The sequence below is a fragment of the Pecten maximus genome, chromosome 7 (assembly GCF_902652985.1).
Source record: "Pecten maximus chromosome 7, xPecMax1.1, whole genome shotgun sequence".
Classification (NCBI taxonomy): domain Eukaryota; kingdom Metazoa; phylum Mollusca; class Bivalvia; order Pectinida; family Pectinidae; genus Pecten; species Pecten maximus.
The window spans coordinates 9,770,859-9,796,754 of NC_047021.1; the positions used below are offsets into that span (position 1 = coordinate 9,770,859).

The following is a 25,896-nucleotide window of genomic DNA, read 5'->3' on the forward strand; positions in this document are numbered from 1 at the left end:
AAAGAATCCTTATGAGGGCCCCACAGAATATTTAACCGGTTTTATATCAGTGACATTATAATTTTATAATTTCTTTGAAATATGTTTTTTTTTTTTAATTATATAAACATATCATTATCGAATAAAAGTAAAATCGCAGAAATATCACAAAGACGTTGCGATAAATAACGAGATTACGACTAAGTTACCGGAAATAAATGATGCGCATGTCGAGCACTTTGTCGCCGGATTCCAAAACAGACTTCATTTTTGGTAAACATGAGGGCTGTTCCAACTTGGGTTGACAAAGTTCAAGACAGGGATAAACTTGAACAATGGTATGTTGTTGCTGTTTAATGCAAACAGTGTTTTTAACGAAAGAACACAAAAAACACTTAAGTTAATGTTCAGATTTCACTATTATTGGTCCGTGGTTAAGCACAACAAATGAAACTCAGTCGTTTCGGTCCTTTGAAATGACGTTTCGGTACCCAGTTAATGCATTTCGATGTGTAATTATAAGTTAGTGTGAAGTATTTACCCAATTTTGATTTCTTACAAACAAAAAACAACAACAAAACAAAAAAACCTACTCTATTTAGTTAAGTTAAAACTAACCACAACCACTTTTGACACTGCAGATATAGAGCGTAAGAATTATATTGGTAGCCCAAGATTCCTCTGGCCCTGACACCATGTCTGGTGTCCCGAGTTTCCTCTGGCCCTGACACCATGTCTGGTGTAGGGCCAGAGCGCTCTGCTATATGAAAACATGGAATTCTCCGACACCGTTTGGTGTCGCTAAGTTTTTGGTGCAAACAATAAAATCGGCGTGACATAATACCTACCTTACATATATGGATAAATGAGATATTTTTTTACCTTATACAACCAATTTAGCCCCAAATCAATGTTATATTCTGTCCGTATAGACCGTCGTTTTACCAAATGGGTGTTTTTGGTAAATGAATATCTCAGTTAATGAATATCTCAGTTATCCATATATGTAAGGTAGGTGTTATGTCACGCCCGATTTTATTGTGTTTGTTTTGAATTAGGAATTTCAGCCTACGTGATCACTGATCACCGCCAAGTCATTGTTCAATTTCGATAATCTCTTTAGCTTATTGACACGCAAATTACATGCTGTGAACACCTGTATGGCTGTTCTTAACATCCCAAAAACATTTCCATACAGGGTTATACTCATTTAAAACACTAAAGACCTGTATTACTTCTTGCCCACTATATGTTTATCATGTAGTCTACACGCCTTCATGGGCACAGCCATATTATTACATGTACTTTTCAATTTTTCCTTTCTTAACGTTAACTGAAGAGTTCTTAATCTGAAAGGGTTATGATGATTGGTTTCTATTTATAGAGTGATAGCATCGAAACAAAGATTTTTTCACGCAGTTGACACTCAGGTGATAAGTGTAGCATAGCATAGTGCAATCAACCGTGGGTATCTGACTATGAGTAGGAGGCTTGCCAACTGCTTGGCAGCTTAAGTATCAAAGCAGGGGTTAATCTAAGATTTGGGGAATACTACCCATTATGAAATTTAGATGAAATGAAGGGCCACCCAGTCTTGAATTATACTTTAAATTTTAACATTTTACACCTATTCTTTGCTATAATTCTTACATAGTTCATCAGGGGGATTTCCCCAGTTTTGGAGAATTTCCCCATTTTATGGAATTTTTCTTGATGGGGAATTTGTTTTTCTTGAAAAGAGAAACACCATCAGTGGGGAAAACTACCTAATTTCGGTAGTAAAAATGGTCTAGATTAACCTCTGCAAACTTACCCGGAGGTTTGAGATCCCCCTTTCTCACTTCCATGCAGTGAATGATTATTTTTCTCTTACCTTGTTCACCCTCTTATGTTTCTAATATGGACGTTACATGAATACAAGACAATGCTGACTTAATGTGATTGAATTGTAGACATTATGTCATTGTACTGTCATTGTGACATCATGATATTGGTGATGTAACAAAATGCAATTGTTGAGAATGTGCAAGGATCATGTGCAGCTTGTCATTTCCCTAAGGTGAGATAAGAAAATCTCATCCCAGTAAAGCTAGATATCTCTGTCCAGGGTAAGAGAAAAAAAAAATCTTTTTTTTTTTACCCACGAAAGACCCTAGATCCAGTTCAACAGAGTATTTTTCTGTAGAGCTTATTTGGTTCCATCCTAAACTATAAAATAAATCATAATTCACTGATTCAGTGATTTTTTTTCAGTATCTGGGACCTGTGCTTTAGACCTGATGGCAGCCAGTTAATCGTCGCAGCTGGTAACCGAGTCTTGGTGTATGACACAAATGATGGCACCCTAATCCAACCGCTAAAAGGTCACAAGGACACTGTTTATTGTGTAACATATGCAAGGGATGGAAAACGGTTTGCCTCAGGATCTGCTGATAAAAGTGTCATCATCTGGACAAGTAAACTAGAAGGCATTTTGAAATACACGTTAGTATAAGTATTTGTTTAGTTGGCTGAAATAAAAGATTACTTGCCAACCTTTTAAACTTTTCAAGAATCTGTTAAAGAGTCTGAGAGATAAATTTGATCACAACTTTTTTGTTTTTCCAACACTCCAGACAAACTTTTTAAAATTAAAGTTGAAGAAGGTTCATTTAAGTTAACTTCCCTGACCAGGGCAATTGCATTATAGATGTATTGCATACGGTATTTAATGTTCAGAATAGAGTATGGTATCTGATGTTTAGACTACAGCGTATGGTATCTGATAGTCAGACTATAGAGTATGGTATGTGGTGTTCAGACTACAGCGTATGGTATCTCATGTTTAGACTACAGCGTATGGTATCTGATGTTTAGACTATAGAGTATGGTATCTGATGTTTAGACTAGAATATGGTATCTGATGTTTAGACTATAGAATATGGTATCTGATGTTTAGACTATAGAGTATGGTATCTGATGTTTAGACTATAGAGTATGGTATCTGATGTTTAGACTGTAGAATATGGTATCTGATGTTTAGACTATAGAATATGGTATCTGATGTTTAGACTATAGAGTATGGTATCTGATGTTTAGACTATAGAGTATGGTATCTGATGTTTAGACTATAGAATATGGTATCTGATGTTTAGACTATAGAGTATGGTATCTGATGTTTAGACTGTAGAATATGGTATGTGGTGTTCAGACTACAGAGTATGGTATCTGATGTTTAGACTACAGATTATGGTATCTGATGTTTAGACTACAGCGTATGGTATCTGATGTTCAGACTACAGCGTATGGTATCTGATGTTTAGACTATAGAGTATGGTATCTGATGTTAAGACTATAGAGGATAGTATCTGATGTTAAGACTATAGAGGATGGTATCTGATGTTAAGACTATAGAGTATGGTATGTGGTGTTCAGACTACAGAGTATGGTATCTGATGTTTAGACTATAGATTATGGTATCTGATGTTTAGACTATAGAGTATGGTATCTGATGTTTAGACTATAGAGTATGGTATCTGGTATTCAGACTATAGAGTATGGTATCTGATGTTCAGACTACAGCGTATGGTATCTGATGTTTAGACTATAGAGGATGGTATCTGATGTTTAGACTACAGATTATGGTATCTGATGTTCAGACTATAGAGTATGGTATCTGATGTTTAGACTATAGAGGATGGTATCTGGTATTCAGACTACAGAGTATGGTATCTGATGTTTAGACTATAGAGGATGGTATCTGATGTTCAGACTACAGAGTATGGTATCTGATGTTTAGACTACAGAGTATGGTATCTGATGTTTAGACTACAGAGGATGGTATCTGATGTTTAGACTATAGAGGATGGTATCTGGTATTCAGACTACAGAGTATGGTATCTGATGTTTAGACTATAGAGTATGGTATCTGATGTTTAGACTACAGCGTATGGTATCTGATGTTTAGACTATAGAGGATGGTATCTGATGTTTAGACTATAGAGTATGGTATCTGATGTTTAGACTATAGAGGATGGTATCTGATGTTTAGACTATAAAGGATGGTATCTGATGTTTAGACTATAGAGGATGGTATCTGATGTTTAGACTACAGAGTATGGTATCTGATGTTCAGACTATAGAGTATGGTATCTGATGTTTAGACTATAGAGGATGGTATCTGATGTTTAGACTATAGAGTATACGTATGGTATCTGATGTTTAGACTATAGAGGATGGTATGTGGTGTTCAGACTACAGAGTATGGTATCTGATGTTTAGACTATAGAGGATGGTATCTGATGTTTAGACTATAGAGGATGGTATCTGGTATTCAGACTATGAGTTACTGGTACCTGTTTCTGTTTGTTAATAATATAACCAGATGTACTTCAGTAAACATTTTCCTGTTATTTATTAATCTTATATCAATAACCTATAATTTCATATGTTGTTGTCTTAAAATAATGTATGGAAATTAGATCTATATGTTCATGAAAAATTCTGTTTGTAATGTTGGTTAATATCAAGTTTCTTTTGATATAAATACAAAGAATTGTGTTCCCATGAACATTTTGAGAATCTGAATGATTTATTTTCTCATCTTTTTTAGTCATAATGATGCAATACAATGTTTATCCTACAACCCATTAACCCACCAGCTAGCCAGTTGTGCTGTCAGTGACTTTGGTAAGCTGTCATCTATGTACCAGTGGATTCAATCATTTTGTAGTTTAAGGCTCAATGATCATTTGCATTCTTGATATTATCTTGAGTGGAGTTTTCTGGACAATATTCAGAGTACAGATAAATGTCTTGTAATGGAACATCATGAATATAAGTATGTTATTATTGAAATATTTGCAGTAATTAAATCATTTTGCAAATTGTTTCCAAAGTTAATGTGATTTTTTATGTCATTGCATGATTGATTTTGTCCACCTTTCCTTAATATTGGTTCCAACTGTCTGTTAGGGTTATGGACAGCAGAACAGAAGAATGTTTCTAAACATAAAGTGAACAGTCGTATCACCTGCTGCAGTTGGACCAATGATGGGCAGTATCTGGCTCTAGGTCTCTACAATGGACTAGTCAGCATCCGCAACAAGGTCAGTTGTTACTACAGATTGACAGCCTTCAGCTAACAGCATGACCGGAAATGAAATTTCATTTGAATAAATCTATGTCAAAAGATTGGCTAAAAGTGCAATCTGTTGATTAGCTTAACAGATTACAGAGAGGAAAATACATAGATGTCCTGGTCCCAACAGAGTGCAAGTTTCACAACACTTCATGATCAAATACATTTTGTATTTAGTAATATATCATTGTTTAGTTTTTTTTTTACATTTGTAGAGTGGAGAGGAGAAAGTGAAGATTGAACGTCCCAATGCAGCAACATCTCCTGTCTGGTCCCTACAGTGGAATCCCAGCAGGTATAAGAGTTTCAACAAGCTAGCATTACCATATAATCCATTTCAATGGATTCTATATAATTTTATGTAACATTTATGTGGATTGAGCAGAAATAAGAAAAACAGAAAGCAGTACTTATACTGTAACGTTTAACAAATTGTGATATCTGAACACTGATGTACACGAAAAAAATGAGAAGTATGTTTTAACTTTTTCCCAGTAAAAATGAATTAATTGATAGTTTTTATCTTCATAAAGGTAATGCATATAATTGTATTGTTAATCAGGATAATTCAGAAGAAAACATTAATGTTTGTTTGACAGGCCTCACTCTGCAAATAATTATTCACATTTTCGAAAGTAAGTGTGTAGAAACAGCTAAAAGGTGTTGGTTATTGTGTGATCCAAGGGAGATAACTTTCCACTTTATTTGATCTACAAGGTTTTCCTGCTTGCAAACGTTTGCTACTCTTAAAAATCATTTGAATTCATGATAAGCAAATGTCTTTACTGACATCTTGTTCATTGCTGAAGTTTGATTTGACACAGACAATTACAATTTTAAGCTTTTAAAACTTTCTGGGAGTGTTTTTGCTAGGCTGTCCAAGTTTGAATTATTTTTGAATTATTTTGAAGGGTCATACTTTAATGAAGTAGATACTTAAGCTTTATCTTTAGTTGTTGCTTGTTGCATTGCTAAGTTCAAAATGATATATCCTATTTAAAGATTGAAATTGGTCTTAAGCATGTGTGGATTTGTGAGCATACAACAGCTCCATTCATGTCCCATGATATGAGCATCTAAAGTGCACAGCATTGAAAATATATTTGACTATGTTGCAGAGATCCATACATGTTGGACATGTGTTTTTCACTCCTTATGTTTATATTTAAAACAACATTATAAATGGTTTCTTCTGTTGAAGTTGAACAACCTGCTTTGCCAAAAGATGAGACAACATTTTTTATTGAAACACGGTTAATATTTTCTGTCACGACTAGTTCCATATTGATTGAACAAATGTCAACTTGATTGTATGCCTTCAGAAATATTTGTCATAGTCAACATCTTGTTTTTATTCCTGATCACACTGACAGTATGACCTAAAAATGTTTTCAGCTGAGAAACCTTCACTAGTCTAAGTTCTTCCTGTTGAATCTTAACAATATTGACTAGCAGTTTTATAGGAAATGCATAAAATAAATTCTATCAGGGTTTAACATCTTTGCAACCAAGTGTTGTAGGAATATAAGGTTAATACTAACTGTATTTACAAAATACATATTGATCATTTGCCTTTCTTTGTCAACATTTCATTTTCAAATTTAGCAAATTATTTTGAAATGCATGTCTTAAAAATTACTTTGTGTTGTTTAACAAAACTATTAAACAAATTCTGTACATTATATGTGTCAGAAATGAATAAGAAACTTGAATGATCTGTTTACAGGGATGAGACCTACGATGTGTTAGCTGTAGCAGACTGGGGTCAGAGACTCTCCTTTTATCAGTTGTCAGGGAAACAGGTAATCATTCTAAAAATGTGTCTTGTTGGTTTTCAGTGTATACATGTAAATCTGAAAAGAAAACATTCTATCCTCTAAAACTGGATTTTAATTTCAGTGACATTAAATGTTATTGTTGTGTTAGGGTTACCTTGTTTTTCACGCATTAATGTAGCAGTCTGACAGCATTATTATAATTTAGCTGCGTTGTGCATGTATTATATAAATGCAATATTGTAAAAGCACCTTTGTTGGTGCAATTTTAGATCTCTACATTAATTCTTTACAACTATGACATATATGTATAAAGTTTGATATTTACTTGAATTGGTATGTTTATGATCATGAAATTTTTATTGAATAATGAACAAATTTGTTAACTATTTGGGTTGGTTACAGATTGGTAAGGACAGAAACCTTGGTTATGATCCCTGTACGGTCAGCTGGTTCTCCAAAGGAGAGTATGTGGTGATAGGGGGAGCCAACAAGCAATGTACCCTCCATACAAAGGAAGGGGTCAAGCTCGGAGTCATTGGTGACCAGGCATCATGGGTTTGGGGAGCAGCGGTCAAACCAGATTCAAACTATGTGGTAAATCTTCCCATTCTATGTTGTATTTGTTTTAAGATATAAACTTAGTTGAATAATAAAAATTATATGATGTACTGATTAAACATTGTTAATATTAAATTGCTGACAAGATGAAAAAATATTTCCATGAGCTTGTATGATTTTGATATTTTTGTCTTGTGATAATCTGGGTTGTATTTACTATAGATACAGTACATTTTTGTCATTCTATTTGACTGTCACTCAGTTTACATTCCTATTTACAATTAATGCAATTTGGCAACTCTAATTAACACAATGATAGCGATTATACACTTGCAAAAAGAAACTTGTTTTCATTCTGAAGGCGGTCGGCTGCCAGGATGGAACGATAGGTTACTACCAGCTGATATTCAGCACTGTACATGGACTGTATAAGGACAGATACGCCTACAGAGACAACATGACGGATGTTATCATACAACACCTCATCACTGACCAGAAAGGTACACAGGCTGATACAGAGGACAGGGCAGATGGGGTTGGAGGGTGGGTGTGATAAACGGGGATGTTACTTACCAGGTATATAAAGACCAGCAGAGGAGGATAAAAATGTCAGGTGTTAAGATTATGGTACTGAATATAACCAGGTTTTCCAAATCCTTCAAAATTATAAGTTGATAAGAATTGAAAAAGAAATTCTTAGCCAATATTGAAATAATATCATCTGTTATTTCATTAGTTCTTATTTAACTGTTATCGGTATTCAGAAAAAATAGGAAAATGATAAAATATTTGTGTAATCATTGGTATTGAATTATTAATCACAAATTACTTTATCCATACCATGTCATTTAACTTAAATCCATTGTGTTTGTCAAACTTATGATAGTAAACCTTCAAGATTGGCCAAGCATGCATACATCTGCAGCCCGAGAAATGAAACAGAGAATAGGGGCACTTACCCCTCCAGCTGACCCAGATATAGGTTCTCACTGTTTGATTCAGCATTAGTGTTTTGTTTACCTTGTTTATGTGTAATTAAAGTCTTGTTCTTGTTGGCTTTATGCTTTGTTATTTGACAGTTGGGTTGTGATATTTTTGTTACAATATTGAAACATGTGATTCTTTGTCTTGATAAATGAAAGTAAATACATTTAAATGGATATAATAAAAACTGGATACAATATACACTTTTATATTCTTCAATTTTGTAACTATCCCAAATAATTTCAGTAGAGAAATACTGTTTGACATCTTTTATTAGCGACCAATTTATGTGTCCTGTAACATAAGATACCAGTCTTTATATAGTTATGCTCGCTATACAATACATAGCAAGCTGACAACCTGGGAGACTTACCAGTTTTTATATAGTTATGCTCGCTATACAATACATAGCAAGCTGACAACCTGGGAGACTTTTTAAAAGTCGAATGAATTGCATGATTCAGAGGTGGTCTTGCTCAGAGATCAAAATGATTTGAAGGTGTTAATGATTGGAGGAATGAACTGGTGTTAACTTCACTCCAACAATTATTGTTCTAAATATCAATATCTTCACCATGATTGTATACACCAGGATAGGATGATCATAGGTTATACTAACTTAATATATTCACTTAATAAATTCAATGTATTTATAAGTTCCTTAAGCCACACTTACAATTGATTAACTTTGTTTTCTCTTTATTTCCAGTAAGAATCAAGTGTAGAGATCTTGTGAAAAAAATTGCTATATACAGACACAGACTAGCTGTAAGTATTCTATATACAGTCATAGACTAGCTGTAAGTATTCTATATATAGACACAGGCTAGCTGTAAGTATTCTATATACAGACACAGACTAGCTGTAAGTATTCTATATACAGGCACAGACTAGCTGTAAGTATTCTATATACAGACACAGACTAGCTGTAAGTATTCTATATACAGACACAGACTAGCTGTAAGTATTCACTAGCTGTAAGTATTCTATATACAGACACAGACTAGCTGTAAGTATTCTATATACCGACACAGATTAGCTGTAAGTATTCTATATACAGACACAGACTAGCTGTAAGTATTCTATATACAGACACAGACTAGCTGTAAGTATTCTATATACAGACACAGACTAGCTTTAAGTATTCTAGCTACATGTATATACAGATGCAGATTAACTTAGAATTTTATATACAATATCGTTTTGCATGTGTACCATTATATAATTAGTTATAACTTTGTGTATATTTCATTATAGGTCCAACTTCCAGACAAGATTGTGATATACGAGTTATACTCTGATGATGCAGCTGATATGCATTATAAAGTGAAGGAGAAGATAAACAGGAAGTTTGACTGTAATTTATTGGTCGTCTGTTCACAAAACATCATTCTTTGTCAGGTATGTATACATCATACTCTTCCCTCGTCTAATGTTTCCCAAATGATGACTGATACACGGTACAGTGATCCTGTTACACCTTTACAATGTACTGACTTCGACAGTACAACGATAAAGGTCGAGTCTCTCTATGTTTATATTTAGTATCTAGACATGTATATATATTTTAAATTATCAATTTTTTGAGTGAAAATAAGTGAAATACCATTAAGTTTAACTTGTCTTCTCTTTCTAGGACAAGCGTCTCCAGAGCTTCTCCTTCCAGGGTATTAAGGAAAAGGAATGGGTGATGGAATCCCTTATTAGGTACATCAAGGTGATAGGTGGGCCCCCAGGCCGTGAGGGGCTCCTTGTTGGCCTCAAGAATGGACAGGTTAGTTGTGAAGTGGGCCTAATGCCGCAAGGCAAAGAGGGACTACTTGTTGGGCTACAAAATGGACAGGTAAATGTAGTCTGATTTGGGCTTGGGCTAGGCTGGCATACCTAGCCAGTGTTGAATGGCAGTAGGAAAATTCAACAATTAACAATACATTATTAAATTGAATTAATATTGTTTTTATTTTGCTTTTATAGCAAAAAATCAAATTTATTTTGCTTTTATAGCAAAAATCAAATTGATCAGAAGCAATTTTGGATAACTAAGGTTTTAGACTACCAGTATCAAAGCAACATATAAACTAATATAAAAGTGAGTTAAGTTTGACTGTGTTAGGTAGAAAATCAGGAAGGAAATTATCAAACTTCATCAGCTCGATATTGTACAAATTATCATATTTCATCAAGGATTCCTATATTTAGACCGACTTACTTTCATCCGTCAAAATACTTTTTATTTAAGTCACCTGTCACAACACATTTTGTTCTATTTCCACTGATTGGATTTTAACAAGTTGAGTTTTCATCACTCCACCAACACTGGCCTGTCAGGCCTGGTCAGAAACATAGACTTGAAGTGCTGTCCGCTTTATCCTTGGCATCTCTCACCCATAGTACTAAATGTAACATTGTCACCAACTTTGATTTGTCACTTGCATTCAGGTAGTCTTCATCACTCCACCAACACTGAAAATAATCTTACGGGTGATATTATATAATATTATTTATATTTCTAATAGTCGTCGTCCATCATTTTCTTATCTTTAAGAGACTTTTAATTTGCAGTGGCTGTAATAAGTTATAGAAACACTACAATAAAAGTTCTCAACCAAGACTTTGAAATATTAGAAATTAAATTTCTAATGGTATAGATTAACAGGATATTTTTTGTGGTTCATTTCTCTGTTTGAGATGACTAATCTCCCTCCAGATAAATTGCTGTGATCACAACAAATGTTCGTAAACACAAGTTGATTGAACAGTTTCAGTTCAATATCTAGTGTTAACTTTCTGGTACCCAAATTTGCTGAATATCTGATATAAGACAACATTTGATATCATGATGTTCACAGCTTGCTGAACATCGTCTGATTTTTCTCTTAGATTAAAAAAAAAGAAAAGAAAATTAAAATCAGAATATGCTCAATCTGAACTTAAAGTCATTCTATCAAATATAAAGAATCTTATTCCAGCATTTCTAAAATCCAATTACTATTGCATGAGCTCAATGATTATTGGTAAAACAGACAATCTTGGTAGAATCTTAATTAAGAAATAATCATTAATAAAGAATTGCCAATTTTTATATGCCACGTTACATATCATTCCATGTAAATTTCTGTATATTTGTATAGGTATAAGAACTGTTGTGAACTTTGTTTGCATGCATGTTGAAATGTGAAATCACTTCCCTGCACATTTCCTAAATGTTCTCCTTATATAAACAGATTATGAAGATTTTTGTGGACAATCCATTCCCCATCATGCTACTGAAACAGGCCACGTCTGTCCGGTGTCTGGATGTATCAGCCTCTCGCACCAAACTGGCGGTCGTGGATGAACACAGCACCTGCCTGGTGTACGACATTAACACCAAAGAACTCCTATTCCAGGTAAATAACACACCTGTCTGGTGTACAACATTAACACCAAAGAACTCCTATTCCAGGTAAATAACACCTGCCTGGTGTACAACATTAACACCAAGGAACTCTTATTCCAGGTAAATAACACACCTGTCTGGTGTACGACATTAACACCAAAGAACTCCTATTCCAGGTAAATAACACACCTGTCTGGTGTACAACATTAACACCAAAGAACTCCTATTCCAGGTAAATAACACACCTGTCTGATGTACAACATTAACACCAAAGAACTCCTGTTCTAGGTAAATAACACACCTGTCTGGTTGATAGGTGTACAACATAAAGTTAAACTGGAACTTGTAATATTTTAGGGCTTCATTTGAACCCTAACCTTTGCCTTTATCTTGTAATTTTACAAAAAAGTGAGCTGATTAATGCTTCTACAAACATGTTTTCTTCCCTGTTACAGGAGCCCAATGCTAACAGTGTGGCATGGAACACACACTACGAGGACATGTTGTGTTTCTCTGGAAATGGTCTCCTCAATATCAAAGCCAGCAACTTCCCTGTTCACCAACAGAAACTACAGGTAATTCTAACTACAGACTACCTGGTTAAACTATTTGAGATTTCCAATATTTTACTGAAATGTGATCTGAAAATTTTGTGTTTTGATTTATACAATAATGATATTTTTTTCTTTTTTAACTCAGGATGAAATGGGGAATGGTTTCAAAATGTGATATTAAAAGAATTTATTAGATTTATTTTGGATAAACTTGATACATTTTTGAGAAACCTTATAACCTTTCTGATCCTTTTCAGGGTTTCGTGGTAGGTTTCAGTGGATCCAAGATATTCTGTCTCCATGTGTACTCCATGTCCTCAGTAGACGTACCACAGTCAGCGTCCATGTACCAGTATTTGGAGAAAAAGTTTTTCAAGTAGGTACCAACCACTAAACAAATGTTCAATACTGCTAACAGTATCTCCACCATGAGGATGATTTTCATAGTTATCCTCTAAACATATTTTTTTTATTATTATTCAATACTAACATTTATTGTCTTAAAACAAATTTTGTGAATCAACAGATGTCAGTAATTTCCTTTAATTGTTATCCATGTACAGTTCATTGGAGATTTTGATTTATAAACACTACACATGAAAAATATAAATTTGAAAGATGATATCAAAAGTGGAAAAGTCAAATTTTGAGGAATCAGTTGTGTGGGATAATTTTCAATACATTGTTGGTACATCATGCTTCAAGAAAAATGATTATGCCAAAAGGAATTTGTTAATTAGATTTATTATAATGATCGTGATTGTTATATGATATAGGGATGCATACAAGGTTGCCTGCCTAGGAGTGACAGATGGAGACTGGGAAGTGCTGGCCCATGAGGCTCTTGAGGGACTGGACTTTGATACAGCTAAGAAGGCTTTTATCCGTATCAGGGACCTACGCTACCTAGAGCTCATCCACAATATAGAGGTATGTACTGCAGGGCCATATTTGTTATTAAAGTCTGAATGGTTGTTCATTTTTTAGATTGAATAAGAATAGACCAAGTGATCATGATTTTATGTTGATTTTGGATGAGCCTTGACAAAGACTCAAAGCCTGTATAATTACATTTGCAAGATTTACATATAAAAAAAAATGATGAAACGCTTTTCCACATCAAAGAACAAGCCCCAGAATGATTTTGTATATTTTATTCAGAACTGTAAGGTATCTTGAATAATTATATGTAAGTATGATATGGGCTATCACAATTAATGATTAAACCATTTTCACAGGAAAGAAAGAAGCGAGGAGAACAAGACACCATGGTGTTCCTAGGAGATGTGTATGGTTACCAGGGCAAGTTCCATGAGGGAGCTAAACTCTACAAGAAAGCTAATCACGAACACAAGGCCATGAACATGTATACCGACCTCAGGATGTTCGAGTATGCAAAGGTATGTTATATAAACATGTATACCGACCTTGGTACGTTTGAGTATACAAAGATATTTAATACTGTATATGCTTTTGAATTATTTCTTTTTATAATACTCTACCATCATTTGAAGCTCGCCTCTCAAAAAGAGTAGGAGCTTATGTTGTCACACTTGGGTATTGGTTTCTGAATGTGAAGTTTTTGGTGCAAGTATTGACATGTACATACTTCACAGGATTATATGTAACTCATTCCGATCAGGCATAGTTCCGGATATGTGGGGTGAAAGTATTGTAACCCCTATATCAAAGGCGGGAAAATACCCATTGGATCCACACAGCTATAGAGGGACATATGTGTATATAAATGACCAAGACATCAGTAAACTTTTATAAATATAAAGAGTTCTAATATTTGGTTTCTGGGTTGCTGTGAAGTTAAACTATTACTATCCAAGTTTTTGGTTTAAGTGTTTAATGGCATCTGATTCAGCAAACTCCTTTATAAGACTCTTAGTGTACTAGGGTTTACATTCTAATATTTGGTTTGAGGGTTGCTGCTGGGGCTAACTATTATTTCCTGAAGTCAAATATGATTCATAATAATGATAACGTCAATGCTTTTCATCATACAAACCCTCATTCACACTATGTCTATTTTTACTTTTAAATATTGCAATATTTTGTAACTTACCAATGACAGAAATGTGTAACCACTCGTGGACATTTTAACATGTTTATATATAATTAGTCAGTGAAACATTCCTCACCAGTGGTTTTATTGATGTCATTCTACAATGATTTGATATTGGTTACTAGGAGTACATTGGTTCCGGTGATCCACTTGACAAGAAAATGCTGATCACTAAGCAGGCGGACTGGGCAAAGAGTAGCAATGAACCCAAGGCTGCTGCCGAGATGTATATATCTGCTGGCGAGTTCTGTAAGGCCATAGACATCATTGGGGATCATGGATGGGCTGACATGTAAGTTTTAGATTTAATCAAGTCAACAGGATGTTTATCACTATAACTGTTTCTGTAGCATTCCTCACATTAGTCTCTTACATCAATTTATGAGGCAGTTTTAACAGTTTGAAATACATTTTATCATAATTATTTTTACTTTCATTGGATGAATATCAGTTTAAAACTCAATAATTTCTTGTTGTATAATTACAAAGCTATAATTGAAAAGTTTGAGAATCTGAGAACAATGGTTTAGAAAGTGTACATGTGTTACAGGATGATTGACGTTGCACGTAAACTGGACAAAGCTGACCGTGAAGCCTTGTCCCGAGCAGCAGCCCACCTGGCTAAGATGGAGCAGTACCCATACGCCGCTGAAGTGTACAGCAAGATGGGTGACATCAAGTCCCTGATCAGCCTCCACGTAGAGGCCAAGCACTGGGACGATGTGAGTACAGCCAGTAATTCAAGGGCAAATTTGATTTCCAAAAACTAAATTTAGTTTCAAACTAGTTCTGCAAATTTCCCATTTATTTCATAAACCGGCTTCGAGTTTAAACTAAAACTGGTTTGTTGAACCAATCCAACAAGATTATTTGGATTTTACAGTATAAATAAATGATGTGTTTTTGTGAGATTCAACAATTCAAAGTGTCTTAAGTTAATCAGACCGTGTTTCAATAACTCTACTCTTTATCACTGTGTGTGGGAAATGTTTTGATGATAGGCATTCACCCTGGTGGAGAAACATCCGGAATACAAGGAGGAAGTTTATGTACCCTACGCCCAATGGTTGGCTGAGAATGACAAGTTTGAGGAGGCCCAACAAGGTATGACTCAATCTACATTATTTCTATAAATCAAAACAAAAGAAGAAAAAAACTGATCCCACATACTGGAATGATGTAACTTACTCATGGAGAAAAATAGTGTTTGTGTTACTTCTCATCTTGATTTAGTTGATAAAACTTTTATATTTTAATTTATTTTGTTCTATCAGCTTTCCACAAAGCAGGACTTCAGACAGAGGCTGTCAAGGTGCTGGAACAGTTAACACACAATGCAGTTCTGGAGAGTCGGTTCAATGATGCTGGCTACTATTTTTGGAAGCTGTCCATGCAGTGTCTAGACATAGCAAAAGGTATGTGGATTGTCAATTTTAAAAGTCTAAGTTATACTCTAGTCAAGTAGAACTTTTGTTTTCTCAAAATATTTCTTATTACATTTATTTAGTAATATTAGGTATTGGGTACAACTATTATACTCTATATTTTGTATACTTATGATATACATATGTGTTATCAAAGCACTATTCTCTCTTTTTAGTCTAATTTCCTTGTGTCTGCCCATAATCTGTCATGCAAATCTTAGTTTTGAGCATCATTTGTTGACTTGCCATTGAAATTAAACTTTATTCGAATTTTCTGTACTATATGGATGGCATATATATATAGATATATCTATTATAAAGATCTACTCGGTACATTATTCAGGCCAATAGGCCTCTTGTTTTCAATGATTCAAGCCTTTGGCTAACATAAATCATGTTGATATGTGTGATGCCATCATGAAAGATAACATTTCATTTCAACGGTTATATATTTTCAAAAATATTTCACTACAGTTTAAAGCCAGTCCTGATTATTTTTAAAATGAAAACAAAATTTCAATGCTGCATTTGAATCTTTGATTTAAAGTTAGTTTAATACTACAGCAGGAAAGTAAGATCTTACAAAATTTCAATGAAAGACTAAGTGAATATGGAATCAGTGAAACACTGTGTGACCCTGTAGTGAATACGGAATCAGTGAAATACTGTGTGACCCTGTAGTGAGTGTGGAATCAGTGAAATACTGTGTGACCCTGTAGTGAGTGTGGAATCAGTGAAATACTGTGTGACCTCTTTAGTGAGTGTGGAAACCTTGAAATACTGTGTAACCCTGTGTGTAACCCTGTAGTGAATACGGAATCAGTGAAATACTGTGTGACCCTGTAGTGAGTGTTGAATCGGTGAAACACTGTGTAACCCTGTAGTGAGTGTGGAATCAGTGAAATACTGTGTACAGTAACTCTGTAGTGAGTGTGGAATCTGTGAAACACTGTGTGACCCTTTAGTGAGTGTGGAATCAGTAAAATACTGTGTGACCCTGTAGTGAGTGTGGAATCAGTAAAATACTGTGTGACCCTGTAGTGAGTGTGGAATCAGTGAAATACTGTGTGACCCTGTAGTGAGTGTGGAATCAGTAAAATACTGTGTGACCCTGTAGTGAGTGTGGAATCAGTAAAATACTGTGTGACCCTGTAGTGAGTGTGGAATCAGTAAAATACTGTGACCTCTTTAGTGAGTGTGGAATCAGTGAAACACTGTGTGACCTCTTTAGTGAGTGTGGAATCAGTGAAACACTGTGTGACCCTGTAGTGAGTGTGGAATCAGTAAAATACTGTGTTACCCTGTAGTGAGTGTGGAATCAGTAAAATACTGTGACCTCTTTAGTGAGTGTGGAATCAGTGAAACACTGTGTGACCTCTTTAGTGAGTGTGGAATCAGTGAAACACTGTGTGACCCTGTAGTGAGTGTGGAATCAGTAAAATACTGTGTGACCCTGTAGTGAGTCATCTTCGCTAGCCAAGGCTTCTGATTACGTTACACTACACGAACCCTTGGCGGATATAGGCATCAGTTCTGGCCCTCTAGCGGAGATTCAAAATTACCACTCTTTACGCATGAAATTTTCGACCAATCAAAACGAGCGTTACCGATTTACTTCATCTGAGATGTTTACAAACACACATGGAGGCTTGTGTCATTTTGATGAGATATGTGATCAATGACTTAAATAGATTGATCAAACACAGCGAATGTTTCCCTAAAGATAGTTCGTCTCTGTATATAGGTAAAATGCCATGACATAGTCGACATTGTAGCTCTGTACTGGGTGCCGCAATTTTTGTTTACTGCGAAACCAAGCCTGAACGTAAAACGCGATTTGATTGGGTGCCCTGGGATTCCAGGGCGCGACGGTTTGAACATGACTATAATATCCGCCAAGGGTTCGTGTAGTGTAACGTAATCAGAAGCCTTGGCTAGCGAAGATGGTAGTGAGTGTGGAATCAGTGAAATACTGTGTTACCCTGTAGTGAGTGTGGAATCAGTGAAATACTGTGTGACCCTGTAGTGAGTGTGGAATCCGTGAAACACTGTGTTACCCTGTAGTGAGTGTGGAATCCGTGAAACACTGTGTTACCCTGTAGTGAGTGTGGAATCTGTGAAATACTGTGTGACCCAGTAGTGAGTGTGGAATCAGTGAAATACTGTGTGACCCAGTAGTGAGTGTGGAATCAGTGAAACACTGTGTGACCTCTTTAGTGAGTGTGGAATCAGTGAAACACTGTGTGACCCTGTAGTGAGTGTGGAATCAGTGAAATACTGTGTGACCCTGTAGTGAGTGTGGAATCAGTAAAATACTGTTACCCTGTAGTGAGTGTGGAATCAGTAAAATACTGTGTGACCCTGTAGTGAGTGTGGAATCAGTAAAATACTGTGTTACCCTGTAGTGAGTGTGGAATCAGTAAAATACTGTGTGACCCTGTAGTGAGTGTGGAATCAGTAAAATACCGTGTTACCCTGTAGTGAGTGTGGAATCAGTGAAATACTGTGTGACCCTGTAGTGAGTGTGGAATCAGTGAAATACTGTGTGACCCAGTAGTGAGTGTGGAATCAGTGAAATACTGTGTGACCCAGTAGTGAGTGTGGAATCAGTGAAATACTGTGTGACCCTGTAGTGAGTGTGGAATCAGTGAAACATTGTGTGACCCTGTAGTGAGTGTGGAATCAGTGAAACACTGTGTGACCCTGTAGTGAGTGTGGAATCAGTGAAATACAATGATGTACATGTTATGCATCTACACACCACCATCTATAAAACTTTGATCTGAATCTAATGTCCTTGATTGAAGAATTAACTTAAGGAGCTGGCACTTCATATTTGCTGCAATTCAGTAGTGGCATTGTCAATGTTACTTATATGTTGTCAAATATTTCCTTATTCAGATGATGAAGGTAAGATGAGTTTTTATCTGCTTAGTGTTATAGTTTTACTGTCTGTTGATATATACACTATTCTTCTGATCACAGTTTTATTGATTTTAATGGTTATTTAATATGTTGACTTAATGTGCTATATGTACTCAGTATATTATGTTCACACATTCCATTGGTGTACAGTATCCAAGAGTGTTTTACAAGTTAAATGACACAGTGAAGTGTGAGATATTCTTTCAGTAAGCTGAATTAATTTTCCTTTTATTATATAATAACTGGAGATTCCTGTAGATTAGGGGTTGGGTGTGTGGTTGCTGTGGTTTGCTTTTATACTTATAGCTACTGTGATATAGTCAGCTATATAGTCATGTAAATCTCAGTACAGTACCAGGGCGGGGCCAAACGTCAAAATTTAGAGGATCCGTGATTACAATAAATCACATAGAATTTATTGCTAAGGATAGGATGCAAGTGAATTAATTAAGATAATGCATTGGTGATACAATATTGTATATGTAACGTCCGCTCTCCATGAACACGGGACGTGAAAGTTCTTTTTGGGATGGTTGTGGTGTGATAAACATAATTCAACACTGGATATAAAGTTTACTTATATTTATTAATCCACAGGAAAATCCCGAAAGTACAATACAATCCAATGAAGTTTCATCCATCTTCCACACTATCGCCGGCGCATTCACACTTAACAGTTCACACACATTTAAACAAAACTAAGTCCTCACATCCTAAATATGTACATCCAAACGGCACTAAGTCCGTTTAGACTGAAAGCTGCTGGAGAACTCCTTATGCAAAACGCGCAAGTCTTTTTATATCCCCTAAGGGTTAATTAATATGTATGAATTGAGGATGTGGTCAATTGACCAATCCTGACCTTTAATCCGAAATATGGGCGTATCTAAACCCCTATCTCGTCATTTCCAAATATAGCCCTAGGCACTGACCACTGGTCCCACGGACCGTGTGCTACCTAATAACGACTGACTTTCAGGTTCTATCGTTTGGTTATATTTTACCTTGATATAGAATGAAGGGTGTAAACCTAAAACGGGTTAATTAACTACTGATCTAAGGGAAGCAACTCGAATAGATTTGGCTGACTATAGCGTATAGCTTTAACTACTCTAGGTAACTTTGAACACATAATATATAAAACTTGTCTATTTCCTAGTTCACTACATATATAATAATTCATCCAAACAATCAGCATTGAGTTATATACCATAGGTCAGCCAGGCGCCATTACGTCAACTAATACCTATATAAGAATAGCCATACAAAAAGACCAGTGTGCAATGTCTGCCTATATCAAATTAAATTGTTTTAGATAAATTTGCTGGTCAATTTTCATTCCAGCCTTTGTGCTTCCTAGAAAGAAAAGCTAATTTTTGTAGTGTACAGCTGCATATTTAGCTGTAGAACATTTAGGTCTATTGGAAACTATATGTACCAGGTATGTTACAGTGTGATTACCAAACAATCTAAATGTAAGTCAAACCTTCATACATAAATAGAGAAGAAAGCTTGTGCTGACAATATCAGAACAGTGAATGTATTTCTTAAGTTGGTATAGCTTTTAAGTTGACTGAGTCCAAATATTTTTTCTATGATTATTATATAATCTGTCGATTTGATTTTGACATGTTATTTATTCCTTTTACAGTAATTGATGATCCAGATAAGAAGGAGGAGATGTTGAATAAATTCCACGACTACCAGCGTAAAGCTGACATGTATTACGCCTATCATTCCATACAGAGATATACAGTAGGTTCTTCTCTCTTCTGATGACTTCTTTTGTCTAATACTAATTGTTACAACCCTTTAATGCAAACTATTGTGACACTAATATTGCCTCTGACATGAACTGGAGTACATATTTAATAACATTATGAAAAGTTTGACATATGGTAATGAGGCCTTATCAATGTTACAATGAGAGTGGGCGACACAGTCATGATCTAAGTTGATACTTCGTAAAACATTACAACAATAGTAATATACATGTTCTTATCGAGAGTAAGACACTTCTGTAAGCCTTAGTTGTATTGTTTACAGGACGAACCCTTTACATCACATCTCCCAGAGGCATTGTTTAACATCTCTCGCTATCTGCTCCATATGATGCAGGAAAATGTTCCTCATGGCATCTCCAAAGTGTATCCTTTACTACAGTGTAAATAACGGATCATTATTGGAATATAATTCCTGATAACAAGTACACAGAAGGTGGGATGGTAAGATTCATTGTAACAGTTCTTAATTAACATTTCTTGTTGTGATAGAACTTGGATTACGTGTTACATCACATAATATATATATGTCAGTTTGACATTACATTGTATATAGGAGAATTAATATATGAATATATAATGTAAATATACATCAAATAGTACTAGTTGCATTGATATGCATATATTTTGTTTACAAAAATACCAAAGTGAAATGTTGATTTTATAATTGTAAAGGATGATTTATTTACTTCTTTATATTTTGATTTAACTTCTTTAAGATGTTGGTTTTGAATCTGTTGTATGTTGTTAAATGATAAATTAAATCTAAACCCAAGAACTTTTTCTGCATGGATTAAGAATTAGATGAATGAGAAATTGTGGGCCTTAACGGTTGTCAGTGGTACTCTGTATGCCCTAGCCAAGCAGAGTAAGAACCTAGGAGCCTACAAACTGGCCCGCTATGCCTATGAGAAACTACAATCCCTACGTGTTCCCTCTCGCTTCCTGGAAACTGTAGATCTAGGCAGTATCATGATCAGGTCCAAACCATTCCATGACGGAGATGTAAGTTTGACATATAATAGTTATAATTGATATATATATTTATATATGATAGAGACAATGGGTTACCAAGAGTGCTTGTTAAACTCCTTATTCACATTCTAGCTAATCATTTACTTTGCTCTGAAGGAGTTACTGCTGATTTTCTATATATCACCATAGAGATTTGTAATAAACCTATATTATAGTTAATAGTTTTCAATTTTGGAAATTTGATATACCAATATATCAAGTTTTATTATCATATACATTTTTCAGGGTATTATCAAATGGAGTTCTTTTAATAGTTTGTTTTATATGACAGTTGAACATATATGAGATGGTATGTGTATTTTGACAGGACCTGCTGCCTATGTGCTACAGATGTTCCACCACCAACCCACTCCTCAATAACAATGGCGACTGCTGTATCAACTGTCGACAACCTTTCATTCATTCCTTTGTGTCATTTGGTAATTGTTTATACCAGTTTTTTGCTGTAAAACTTTTTTTTTCAAAAGTTCCTTTGTCATAATTCTAGCAACCAATGATTTCTCCAGAATCGTTTTAAGTGATCTTCAAGACTTGTAAGCAGTTTGCATAATAGGGGATTGATAATCATAATGACTAGTGGTAAAAGATCATTCATTCAATATGAATCATTATTATTTATGGGATCTCACTTTGTTTTAGAATAGGTGTATGATAGATAATAAAAAGGAGGGTTGAGGTGTTAGGTGTATGATTTAATTGCGAGAATGAGGGTAAGGTGTTAAACTATAACCAGTTTATCATTCAGTACAATTGTAAATGTAACCAAATGTGATGTGAATTTTCTTGGCCTCTGCCATATACATGTTAACCTTGCCGATGCTGACCTTGACCTTTGTTTGGTTATAGAGGTGCTGCCCCTAGTGGAATTTGTACTGGAAGATGGACTCACTGATGAGGAGGCTGTGCTCGTCCTTGACCTTTCCATACCCAAACAGAAGAAGGAGGAGAAGAACTGGCGAGAGAGTAGAATGGGGCGTATCCTTTAGCTTGTGGACATGGTCAATCATATTTAGGCAGATCCATCACCATTATATCAGGCAATAATATAAGATTTCTTAATACATAGTAATATAAAGTTGTTTATATAAATTGGTCACTATATTTAATGTAGTTGTGAGATTGAATTCATTTCAGTAGTAACTTTACCTCGGGTACATTTTATGGGAATTAATGTATATTGGATAACTATGAGAAATTTTCTCAAAAACAAATTATTTCTATAAAAACTCATCCTGGTTATAGTATAAAGTATCAGCCTTTAAAATCCTTAATCATTGCTTAGCATCACAAACCCTACGACTTGGAGATGACCCTCCAGAGGATGAGGATGACGATCCCTTCACCGCTAAACTTATGACATTTGAGGTGAGTTATACTTCTCACTCTGATATTCTCGAGATGTTTTATAAGAATTTGAAGTTCTTGTGATATCCTATGAAAAATGATATGTATTTCATAATTATGAAATTATTATTTATATTAATAAGTAGTTTTCATAACTCTGTATCAAATTCACTTTTTCAATGAATTTGATTCTTATGACTGTATAACAGTACTAAACATATAAATGACTTTTTATCTCAAGATTATTAGTCTCTCATCAGAACAGAGGTGGACTGTAGTTTTGCACTGTATCTGTCTGTCCTTCTATACCTATGCTTTCTCTCGTCTCCATTTTATCACACTATTCGTCACTAGAGCTTCATACTTTGGGCATGGGCTCACATTGGTGAGGCAGTGTGTCTTTACCAAAAGTAGGTCACTTTAACCTATACTTAAAAGAAAGTTTGTGGTTTCATCCATCACCTATACTACCACTACTTACCAGTGGAACTATATACTTGATGAATGGGTTCACCTTGATGAGATTGTGTGTATTAAAAAAAAAAAGTCATTTTGACCTTTGACCTACATCAAACAAAATGTTGGTCCAGATTAATTTCCTATACTACTTGTCACTGGAACTTTATACTTTGGGGTGAGTTGACCCAGGTGCTGTGAGATGGTATCATGTAGCAAAAATAGGTCACTCTGACCAACATTTTGGGCCTTTGACCTACATCAAAGAAAATTTTTCTTTCAATATGGGACTGTAATTCGTCAAAATGTTACATGTAATTATAAACTTTGTATCCTGTGTGTTAGTGATGTTTGTTTTATATTATTGTTACAGCAAGGAGGAACAGACTTTACCCCTGTGGTAGTAACCAAGTCTGTACTTCAGTCTATGTCAAGGTCAGAGGTGTACATACTGAAGTGGCCTAAACCTCTAAGATACCAGTTTTTCCGGTCTCTACTGCCCGATGTCACTATCACCCAGTGTCATTCCTGTCAGAAGGTGAGACAACAACAAGCCATGTGTACAAATAACATACAAGTTGAGATAGATACATTTTTGTTTTTATTTGTAAACTAAATATGCATTTCAGCAAGATATGACCGTAAATTGAGTACACTATAGTAAGTACATGTAATCTATAGCTCATCATTTTATCCAAGAGAAAGGATATCACAGTTTGTTACATCTCACCATAAATGGATACAAACAATATTTGATCCAGGTATAAAAATAATTATAATATTTAATTAATATATGTATAATTGGGCACTCAACTGTAATGAATACTCTAAATTAATGGTGAATAGTTCTGTAGATAGATTTCAGTGCCATTATAACCACGATGTGCCTTGTATTTTGACATCAGAGAGATTTCAGTGCCATTATAACCACTATGTGCCTTGTATTTTGACATCAGAGCAGCCGTAAGTTGGGTGTTAATTATAATATATGTATTCATACATCAAGGATTTAGATGTTTCAAGTTTTGAGGATTTACCATATATCTTCACAGCTTTTCCACACCGACGACTTTGAGCTGCAGTACCTTCAGAAAGGAAGCTGTCCATTCTGTCGAGGAGCAATGGAAGACTGAGTGTGTCATAGGAAGGAAATGGGTCCATTCTATCTAGGTGTGAACAAAGAACACATGTCTTTGGTTATAATTAGAGAACTTATGATCAAACATCTGTTCCATCAGGGAGACGTAAATAACAGTGAGCTCCACCACAGACAGACAAAGGAACACTGTCCATTCTGTTACTAGTGTGTTTCAGTACAGGGATTTCTATGTAGAAAATCTCACCTTATCTTATGAACGAAATCCAGCATGTTTGCTTTGCTTTGCTGACTTTCAAACTTCACACATTCCTTTAACTTCTCATCCGTCCAAGGAAGCCACTTTTTATAGTAGAAAGATATCTTTTATATTTTGTGTTTTATTGGGAGGTTTTTACCAATTCTATTTTGTATGAAGTTATCTGTTAACCTTAACGCTCTGTTAAATTGGCAGTGGCCTTTGAAACTGTTGTAATAACCCTTCTGTTAGAGATTTATTTAACAGATATTGATTTTACACTTTATACAGTTACATTTTGCAGATTGAAGTAATTATATAAAGTAATGTTTTCAATGTAATTCTGTGTAAACAAAATTTAAAATCAAATATACACATGTATAATTACATGTATATGTAACTTGGTGTACAGTCACTGTGGAACCTTACTTCCAGCTGTTTCTGCAAAATATTTCACAATTATTGAGGACAGATATCCCAACAGCCTCAAATAACAAATTCACTGACGTTTCAGCGAATATTTATATTAAAGGAAGAACAATGTAGACTACTCACTGGAGTATATTGGGAATATTGGTTGTATACATATCATTTACCTGTGATTCATTGTTCAAATATGGGGACAAATTATATCAGTCAGCAATCTATAATTAGCAGATGTTGTTAGTGCTTCAGTCAGTTGTTTATGTATCATTTTACTGTGATTCCATGTCCTGGTCTGTAAAAAAGTCCTTAGCTAATACATAGTACATAATAATGTATAAGGTGATAGTGTTGTTATTTACTGTGTTGAGATTCATTAATACCATCCTTAATACAGTATATCTACCCCTAACAGAGTTATACCAAAACTGTTGTACAGACCTTCAACTAGAAAAATAACTTCTACAGAAATTACATAATTTGAGTGAGTGTATAGAAACAGATTTAGCAAACCACCATGATAGCTGACAGGAGTACCTGCAATATGTTGTCAATTGGTGTATTCTCTCGTTAATAAACTTTGAAAACATGCTTCTTTATGCAAGTTAGTGCACCATTGATTGAAAAATGCCAACTAAAAAGCATGTCTACAACATTTAACATGTTACACTGTGTAGTTAGGTATTTTATGTGGCAGAGATTAACATCATGACACTTATAATGTTGAATCTTGGTTGTTTAAGTGATAT

General features: G+C 34.9%; 1 protein-coding gene across 2 annotated transcripts; it reads left to right on the forward strand.

Moving 5' to 3' along the window:
• The first annotated feature begins 205 nt into the window (after nucleotides 1–205).
• On the forward strand, nucleotides 206–25,436 carry LOC117331550 (intraflagellar transport protein 122 homolog). Of its 2 annotated transcripts, XM_033890303.1 has the most exons (29): nucleotides 206–317; nucleotides 2,233–2,463; nucleotides 4,571–4,647; nucleotides 4,933–5,066; nucleotides 5,314–5,393; nucleotides 6,825–6,900; nucleotides 7,279–7,470; nucleotides 7,796–7,934; nucleotides 9,128–9,186; nucleotides 9,676–9,819; nucleotides 10,055–10,192; nucleotides 11,643–11,807; nucleotides 12,253–12,372; nucleotides 12,609–12,727; nucleotides 13,128–13,281; nucleotides 13,590–13,751; nucleotides 14,551–14,717; nucleotides 14,976–15,147; nucleotides 15,427–15,529; nucleotides 15,700–15,840; nucleotides 18,751–18,759; nucleotides 20,426–20,529; nucleotides 20,821–20,921; nucleotides 21,395–21,560; nucleotides 21,898–22,009; nucleotides 22,437–22,565; nucleotides 22,873–22,955; nucleotides 23,764–23,928; nucleotides 24,443–25,436. In XM_033890303.1, exons 1-29 carry the CDS (start codon nucleotides 259–261, stop codon nucleotides 24,521–24,523), a joined length of 3,582 nt encoding a protein of 1,193 aa, XP_033746194.1. In that variant the 5' UTR covers nucleotides 206–258; the 3' UTR covers nucleotides 24,524–25,436. The 2 variants fall into 2 exon arrangements, with proteins under 2 accessions (XP_033746194.1, XP_033746195.1); XM_033890304.1 differs by lacking the exon at nucleotides 18,751–18,759.
• The last annotated feature ends 460 nt before the right edge of the window (nucleotides 25,437–25,896 follow it).